Source organism: Marmota marmota, unplaced genomic scaffold (genome assembly GCF_001458135.2).
Source record: "Marmota marmota marmota unplaced genomic scaffold, marMar, whole genome shotgun sequence".
NCBI classification, from domain to species: domain Eukaryota; kingdom Metazoa; phylum Chordata; class Mammalia; order Rodentia; family Sciuridae; genus Marmota; species Marmota marmota.
Window position 1 is genome coordinate 44679 of NW_025999985.1, and position 9045 is coordinate 53723.

At 48.8% G+C, this 9045-nt stretch overlaps 1 protein-coding gene across 2 annotated transcripts in view; it reads right to left on the reverse strand.

The window, feature by feature from the left end:
• Positions 1 to 6: 6 nt before the first annotated feature.
• Positions 7 to 9045, reverse strand: part of Siglec14 (sialic acid binding Ig like lectin 14) — a 21532-nt gene continuing 12493 nt past the window's right edge. For both annotated transcript variants that reach the window (XM_048806016.1, XM_015507395.2), the window contains 2 exons: positions 8376 to 8457; positions 7 to 689 (listed from right to left, as the gene is read on the reverse strand). In XM_048806016.1, coding sequence (XP_048661973.1) covers positions 501 to 689; positions 8376 to 8457 — 271 coding nt within the window. In that variant the 3' untranslated portion in view covers positions 7 to 500. The remainder of the gene's footprint in view (positions 690 to 8375; positions 8458 to 9045) is intronic.

Below are 9045 nucleotides of genomic sequence, written 5' to 3' on the forward strand. Positions count from 1 at the left end.
CCCCCCCCCGAAGGGGCCGAGGAAGGGACTGGGGAGGAAGAGAGATGCTGGAGCCCTTGGTGGACATGGTGGGGTGAAGAGATGACCTGGAGAGCACAGTGGTCGTCACAGCATGAACCCGATGCTGGGCAGAGGAGCTGGCCTCTCCTGGAGGGACTTCCACAAGTTGCTGGCCAGTTCCTGCCCGGGTCCCCCAGCCTCAGGGGAACTTGTCAGGAGAAGGAGGAAGCAGCTGCCCTGCAGCGCACCTCTGCCGTGGCTTCCACGCCTCGGTTTCTCTGACTTACAGGGTGGGAAACGAGGACAGAGGTGAGGTGGCTCTCTTGATAATAATGCCCCAGAAGGCGCTGGGGCCGGTTTGAGCCCAAGTCTCTCCATCCCGCAGTGGCCCTCTCTGCTCGACCCGGGGCCGCGCTTGCAGTTTTGGGTGGATGCTTCCTGCTTCCGCAGTCAGTCCTGACTTCTCCTCTCCTCCCGCCAGGCCGGGCTCTGGGGTGTCCTCACTTGCTCGTCCTGATCTCTGAGTAGTCTGTGCTGCTGGTGGCCTCGCGCCCCCGAGGCATTGCCGACGAGGTCCCGTGGAAGCTGAGCGTGGCGTAGTGCATCTCCTGCTTCCCTGGGGGGACAGCGCCCCCAGCCGGGCAGGCTTGGTCCCCAGAGCTGTCGGGACAGGACTTCTGCCTGGGACCCTGGAGATGAGGAGGGAGAAAGGCAGAATCAAGAGGCGGGCAAGGTGGGGATCCTCACCTGCGAATTCTTAACCCCCGTCGCCGGGGCATCTGCTCCCCCTGCGGCAGCAGGCGCAGTCGCCCTCGGCGGCTCCGGGGTCTCGCCCTGCTCCTTCCTCAAGGTGGTCGATGCGGAGTTGGCCTCCTTGGACCCCTTGTAACCGCTTCCCGACGGGGCAGCCGGGCAGCTTTCCTGACTTGACCTGGTGCCCGCCCCCAAGCAGGTGCCTGTCGTCACTGCGTGACCCCACGGAGCCCATCGGCTTGCTCTAGAGCCCAGGGGCAGCCCCCCTCTCCAACAGCCGCGACCCGTGAGGGCGGCAGCCTGCAGGTCCCGTCCCAGCCTGGTGGAGGCGTCCTGCGCCGCCCCTCCCGCTGCCCCCGGGACCTGCCCTCTTCTCTCTGGGTCCCCAGCACCGCTCTGCCGCTGCACTGTAGGTGCTGGGCTACCGGCCTGCGCTGTGACTTGACCCCACGCCCAAACCGGGCTCTCCTGGCCAGCGCTCCCCCCAGAGTGGCCGTCTTGGTGGGAATGAACCGGATGCTGGCCAGATGGGAGCCACAAGGCACCTGCCCATATAAACAAGGGCCGCCAGGTCACAGGGGGTCCTGGGGCATCCAGCAGTCCATCCGAAAAGAGGTGTCCTGCGGAAGGCACCTGTGAACAGCCCCAACCAGACCCCTCAGGTGCCCTTGGGAGCTGGGGTAGGGGACCACTCCCCAAGAGACCCCAGGTCCAATTGGGGAAAACATCTCATGGCTCAAGGGGAAGTCGGGCTGAAGGGACAAGGGCTGAGGGACATCAGATCCTGGAATTCCTCTTCTCTCCGGGTAAAAATCGGGGCAAAAAAATTGTTTTCAATTTTTCACAAACCTCCCCCCCCCCCAGAAGCTTCAGCACAGGGAAACCGAGACTGAAGCCCCACTGGGAAGACAAATTAAAAAAAGAAAAAACAGAGAGAGAGAGAGAGAACAACCCCAGGATATCCTGTGATAAGTACAGGATATGAAGGTGCAAAATAGCTTGGTGAAACGTGTAGCTGCATATTTTCAAAAAAGGAATGGGAAAATCACAAATATGTTCTTAATAACCCAGAATGAAAATTTAGATCTATAGAAAATACCAACATTTTACAGAGTAGAAGGAAGAGTGACCAAGAGATAAGAAAGTGTTCTCTGTGAGACAGAGGCATTGATTTTTAAGTAAGAAAGAAGGAAAACATTAGAGAAGTAGAGCCAAGTAAAAATAAAATGTGAAATCTCCACATCAATGACCACAATCAACACCGACAGGGTAACCGCAAGAGGGTGTCACAGGACACTCTTGAACAGCTGCTTACACACCATGTACAAAAACCACCGCTAAAGCATAAAGATTTAAAATGTTGGGGAAAATGAGGCTTGAAAAGCATAAGGCCCCATCTAACCCACCACAAAGTTGGGTAGCTGTGTTAAGATCCAACCAAATAAACTTTAAAGCAAAACTTATCGGTGTGAATGGAAAGGAACATCATGTGTGATCAGATGTTCAATACACTGAGAATTGATGCTTCTAAAATAAATAGTTTTAATTAAAAGCACACAGATATAAGAAACACGTGGTAGATCTGCAGGGGGGAATTGACAAATATGTTATCATCATCTAAGATTTTAAGACACGTTTCCCGAATATTGACAGATCAGGGAATCTCTCAGAAAAGATCTGGATTTAAATATTACAATGAATGCACTGGTCTGGGAACTTTTATCTAGAATTTAAGAAATAAAAATATGCATATTCTTAAGCACACAGGAAACATTATAAAACCTCATTAGGTACAGGTCACAGATCAAGCCTCAATACAATGTAAAATTCGGTATAATAAAGACCATGCATTTTCACCAAAAGGCATCTAGTTAGGATCTTTTATGGAAAGTGGTCTAAAAATATCTGTATAATTTTTTAAAACACCAAATAATGTAAGATTCCAAGAAGAAATTTTGATGAGCTCTAACATATCTGGAACTGATTTGATGTAAAAATAACATATCAAAACTTGTGGTGTTTTAAAGAAATGCATCCATAACTACTTTCATAAAGAAGAAAGAGCTATAAGTTAATAAGCTAAGTATCCCGCTTAAAAATTAGTGACGCACATCAGAATGAACGGAAGGAAGCAGAAGGCAGGGGCTGAGAAAATGAGAGCAAAACCAAACCAGGTAGAAAACAAAGGTGCAGTGAGAAAGTCAAGCATCCCAAAAGTTGGTTCTCTGAAACTGATAATAAATAAGAAGACAGTGAGATCTACCTAGAGAAAAAGAGAGAAGTCACTGGGCACTCTACCAGGAGTATAAAAGGGGAAGTAAACTCTCTAAACTAGTACAGAGACTGCAGAATGCACACACACATGACCTTTGTCAAAAAACTAACATGTCCCCAGGAAAAAGCTCACTGAACAACACATAAAATGACTCATCTAGGAAAATGGAGTGAGCCCTTGACATCTATCAGCCTGTCAAGAAGTGAGCCATCCCAGATTCATGCACTCTCTTCCAGACGATAGAAAGGAGCAGTTGTCTTCACCACCTCAGTGTTATCTCAATGTGTGGGAAGCCGTTCTCGCACGTGATTGGGCACCTCCCTGCCTGGGTGTGAGGCTTTCCGGCCAAGCTGTGTCAGAACTAATCCCCACCCTTTTTAGGTGGGAGAGCCCATCCCTGTGGGGGTGTGACTGACCATTGACCCTGAGACCAATCACTGACCCTGACCTTGGAATGCTGTCCCCCTCGACCTTCATCGGATGGATGGAATTTTCCCTTGAATTTCTTGTTCCCCAATAAAAGGCCACTCCCTGGCGTGCCCCTTCCTCTCTCCTGCTGGTCTCTTGTGTAAACCTCGCTACCCCACCGGGTGGCTCGAGGCAGGAGCCTCTCAGACCTGGTCAAGAAAAAGGTAAATTGAGTTTATGTGTGTTTATTTTGATCTCACTAGTTAACTTCTATGCTTAGGACCTCTAGTATGAAGCTAGCGTGCTGGTCGCACGGCAGAACAATGTCCAAACAAAGTCGACAGGAGAAGAAAGGAAGTGACAGGTCTGTTGATGTATAGAGAGGCAAAGACACTAACCAACTGAATCTACAGGGTACCAAAAACATACGCCCGGAACAATGTGGTTCTCCCAGGAAAGACAGAGTAGTTTCACCTGAGAAAAATCTTTGACAGAAGCGTGTAGTATGAGCAAGACCCAGGCTTCAATCCCCAGTACAACATCAACAAAAAATTAATCGTCACTAGCAACGGTAATAGATTTAGGAGGGAAAAAATCCTATCAGTTGGATTTTATTTGAAATGTTCAATAAAAATTTATAATAAAAAATGTATAGTGATTTAGTGATAGAAAGAAATTTCCTTCACCTGAATAAGGTTGACAGAAACCAACCTGAATGGCAGGATAGTGAGTTAGAGAGTTCATTTCCCTCAAAGTCAGGAGTAACAAAAGATGCCCAAGGTCACACACTTCTCCTTGAGTTTGACTGGAGTCTCAGCCAGTGCATTAGAATAAGCAAAAGGAACAAAGGATATAAAGAGAAGAAATAAGCAGTATGATCTTGTAGCTGACAAAAATCATCTAATTCGAAATCCCAAAGGATTCGAAGTAATACCCCACACCAACCAATATATGATGTTTTTAAATTTTAAAATTATTCAAAATAATTCAATTTATATATACAGATTATTTCAATTAATAGGCTAGCTTACCAAATCAAAAGGATACAAGATAAATTAAAAATGTAATTTGAGCTGGGGATGTGGCTTACTTGTACAGCACTTGCCTAGCATCTGCAAGGCCTCAGGTTCAATCCTTGGCACCAAAACAACAATAAAAAATTAGTAATTTGAGTTTCACTCGATGAAGCTACTTAGACAATGGAGCTGGTTCTCGGCACCCAGACATCTGTGGAGGTGCTGTGTCACCTGTGGAGGTGGGTGTCACCATAAAGTGATGCAGTCACAGAGAAGCCCTGGGGAGCCCACCAGAGGAGTTCAGCTCCATCTGTGTTGGAAAGAAAAAGCAGAAGCTCTGTGCTGACGGACAGTGAGGAAGTGAAAAGCATTTGTCTGCAGTTCAATGGATCTCACCCTGTGGTCTGAGAGGTGGTGCAGCTTCTGTGGCTGCAGGAAGCCAGGTCTGTGTGCTTTCACTTCCTCTCAAAGTGAGTATTCAGGAAAGTGGGTAAATTGTTGAAATCTCATAGAAGAAAATACACCTACAGGGCACATGAGAGGAAGTCCAAAAGGATGAGCTGATTGTTGTAGAAAACAGAATCACACCTGCATCAAATTCAGCTGCTCTGACTCAGCAAATCATGACAGTCAAGGATAACATCTCTGAGATGTCATCTCTCTCTGAGAAAAGAACAGGTCAGCTGGTGCAGTGGTGCACGCCTGTAATCCCAGTGACCTGGGAGGCTGAGTGTTATGGTTTAGATATAAGGTGTCCTCCAAAAGCTCATGAGTGAGACAATGCAAGAAGCTCAGAGGAGAAATGATTGGGTTGTGAGGAGCTTCACCCAATCAGTGTACTAATCCCCTGATGGGGAAACCAGTGACAACTGGATAGGGTGTGGCTGCAGGAGGTGGGGTGACCGGAGCCTGCCCTTCGGGTTTATATTTTGTCCATGAAGGGATCTCCCCCTCTGTCTCTGTCTGTTTCTCCCTGCGTCCTGGTGTGATGTCTCCAGTGGCTTCTCTCCGCCACACTCTTCTGCCATGAGGTTCTGCCTCACTTTGAGCTCCCAGGAATGAATGGAGCTGGCTCTCTATGGATTGAGACCTCTGAAGCTATGAGCCCCAGATAACCTTTTCCTCCTAAAATTGTTCTTGTCAGGTCTTTCGGTCACAGCAGCCAAATCGCTGACTGAGACACCGAGGTGGGAGGACGGCAAGTTCAAAGCCAGGCTCAGCAACGTAGCGAGACCATGTCTCAAAATAAAAAATAAAAAGGGCTGGCGGTGTAGTTCAGGGGCAGAGCGTTAGTGAAGCACGAGCGAGGTCCTGGATTCAATCCCCAGCACTGCAACCAGTCAATCAATCATTAACAGATCAGCAGGCTCATGAAAAAGACCTAAGAATTCTTCAGCTACCAAAGTAATGAGACCCTAAATGACACCAAAGTCCTGCCTGTGATATTTTAAAAACCTCACATTTAAACAAAGGCTCTCACTCATCATTTAGGCAATATGAAATTTTAAAAAATACACTTTTTAAAAGATAGATATTATAATAGCAACCCTAACCATATTTAGGAAGAAACATCAAAAGAGGAACAAGCCCTGTGTGGAGAAATCCTACATCTTCCTTGAAAACACTAAAAGAGATTTAAGATGAATATACTTGTGTCAATAAGAAGGATTCATAAATAAGCAAATTCTTCCCAAACTGACAAACAGGCTCAATGTAACTCCAATTAAAACACCAACAGAAGTCTGTTTTAAAACTTGACAGACTGATTCTACAGTCACGTGAAAAACAAAGGGTCAAGAATAGCCAAGACTATTTGTGGAAGGAGACGGAGGAGGGGTCTTGCTCCACTAGACATGGGGGCCTTTCTGTTTACTCCTAGACCGTTCTGGCTCGGAGACAATAAACTTGGTTATTGCATCATAGCAGAGGCCACAGAAGGGGCCCGCTCCCACATGGTATGAGGATACATGACAGAGTGGCATGTGTGTCAACACAGGAAGTACCTGTGGGTACACACTGCACACCACACACAGACACCAACCCCAGGTAGGTTCAGTACTTAAATGTGAAAAGCAAAATATGAAAATTTTAGTAGAAACTTTACCCAAATATCTCAATCTTAGGATGGGAAAGATTTTCTTAAAAGACACTCAATAGAGTAAAGATGATCATGAATATGATCACATTACAATTAAGAACTTACGTTCATCCAAGGTCACCTTGGGAAAAGTGAAGGCCAACTACTCACTGGGAGGTACATATTTCCAGAAAAAAAAAATTAGTGTATCAATACATAAAGCCCCCCAACAAATTCAAGTTTAATCTGACAAGATTGAACACTCAGTAGAGGAACGGGCTCCGGGTGTGGCAGGCATTGCATAGAGAAGTGTTGACATGCCAGAGAAAATGTAAAGATTTTCATCTTCCTGGACACCAAGGAAATGCAAATCGACACCATAGTGAGAGAGTGAGACGAGAACACATTGAGACAAGCGGTAAAACCAACTACGAAGACTGAGGGCGTACCTACTGGGTCTCACAGGCACAGGTGGGAGTGTACGTGGATACCAGGGCTTTGGGAAAGTCCGTGTCACAATCTTGTAAAGATGGACCTTCACATATCCGTGACCCAGCCATTCAATTCCCACATGATGCTAAAGAAAAACTCCCTGAATCTGGAAACAACTCAACTGTCCATCTGTCTGAGCCTAGATAATTGACATGATCACAAGATAAACTATTGAACATGAGGGGAAAATAAGCTGCAGTTCTACACAATAATGTGTCTGAATCATCAGTGTGATCCAGAGTCCACAAAGCAAGTCCAAGAAGAGTGAGCAGAACATGGCGCCCTTTGTGGGTTGGGAAAAACTAAGTGGAGTGTGCTTCTTATATGTACATGTCAGCACTAGGAGGAGGAGACCCAGAACAGCAGCCCTGGGCGGGGACCAAGCAGCCACACAGGCAGGGTGAGGTATCAGCCATCGCCCACGCCTTCGGCCTCGGGCTGGAAGGAAGGCTCACGGTGTTTCACATATTATGAATAAAAATGAGGGAGTAAGAGTGAACAATGGTTGTTCCTGGGCTAAGTGCTTGATCAGGAACCAAGCACCGTGGGTAATTCCATCAGGGGTAACGTGGACCTGGTTCTATAAAGGGGAACATGCTAGACAGGGGCAGGCTGAGGGAGAGCCAGCCCTGGTCCTGAAGAATGTCACCAATACAGTGAGAGGGTGGAGACAGGTGAAGAGGGCATCATGAGCCCCTCAGCACAGGGAGGCCTGCAGGACCCTGGGGACGTGTGTGGGGGGGTGCCCGCAGGGAGGGAGACGTGGTTTTCCTGGAGTGGGAGGTTAGAGCTGAGGGTTAGACCAGGGGGCCTGGTAGAAAGGGGGAGGAAAGGGTGTTCCAGGCAGGAGGAGCTGTGCATGCTGAGGCCAGAGCTGGAAGTGTGTGTCTCTGTGTGTGGACGGTGAGAAGGCCACTGTGGCTGGACCAGAGGACAGGACATAGTGGGGGCTGGCCATCAGATGGTGGGCCCAGGAGTGCAGACCTGATTCTCCCAGCAATGGGGCAACAACTCGGGGCTCTGGGTAGGCTGGAAGGTAAGAGCTTTGGGGAGAAGGTTCTGGCAGCCTGTGTCCAGGGTGAAAGGCGGAGGCGAGGAGGGAGGTAGACTGAGTGTCCAGCAGAGTTCGGGCAGGAGGATGAGTAGAGGGCCAGTTAGCTTTCCTAGAAGGAAGGCTGGGCAGACGTAGCCGTTACTGGCTCCGGGAGATGAAGGCCGAGAACAGGAGAGAGGACACCTCCTGGGTCTCTGCCAGGTGACCAGGGAGGAGCAGGTGTGGGAAATGCTGAAGGCCTCAGTGTGGACGTGCACAGACCTCCCTGCCCCGCCACATGACCCAACGCACATCACTCACCCAGGGGACGGTGTCCATGACAGGGTCCCTGTCATCCATGACCTCTGGTTTCCCAGGCCCGTGCTTTCTGCAGGACTTCACTCTGAGGGAAGGAACACACAGGCAGTCGAACCAGCTCCAGCACAAGTGGGCAGCCTGCCTCTGGCCCGCGAAGATGGAGAACCCAGCCGACCCAGAGGCCTGGATGTGTGAGAGGACTCCATCCCGTGCACACCCAGGGACGAGGCTGAGGTGGCCTGAGCCTGCATTTCCACTCCTACAGGACCCCCTTATACGTAAGAACTTGCTTATGAATGATCATAGGAGTGTTATTCATAATGGCCAAGAGGTGGACGCAACCCAAGTGCCCATCACATAGTGAATGGGTGAAGGAAATATGTGTCATCCATACAGTGGAATATTACTGGAGCCTTGTTTTCTTTTTCCAATGCTGGGGTCTAACCGGAGCCCTGAGCCTGGCGGGCACGTGCTCCTCCACTGGGCTCCAGCTCCAGCCCCCAAGCAGTGCCCTTTAGGAACCAAGAGGGTTGAAGCTCTGACACGGGCTGCAACCTGGGAGAACCCTGAAGACACTGTGTGAAGTGAGAGGATCCAGACGCAAAGGACTAGTACCGTAGGGTTTCACCTAGGCCAAGCCAGGGACAGAAGAGGTTAGGGCGGGAGGAAAATC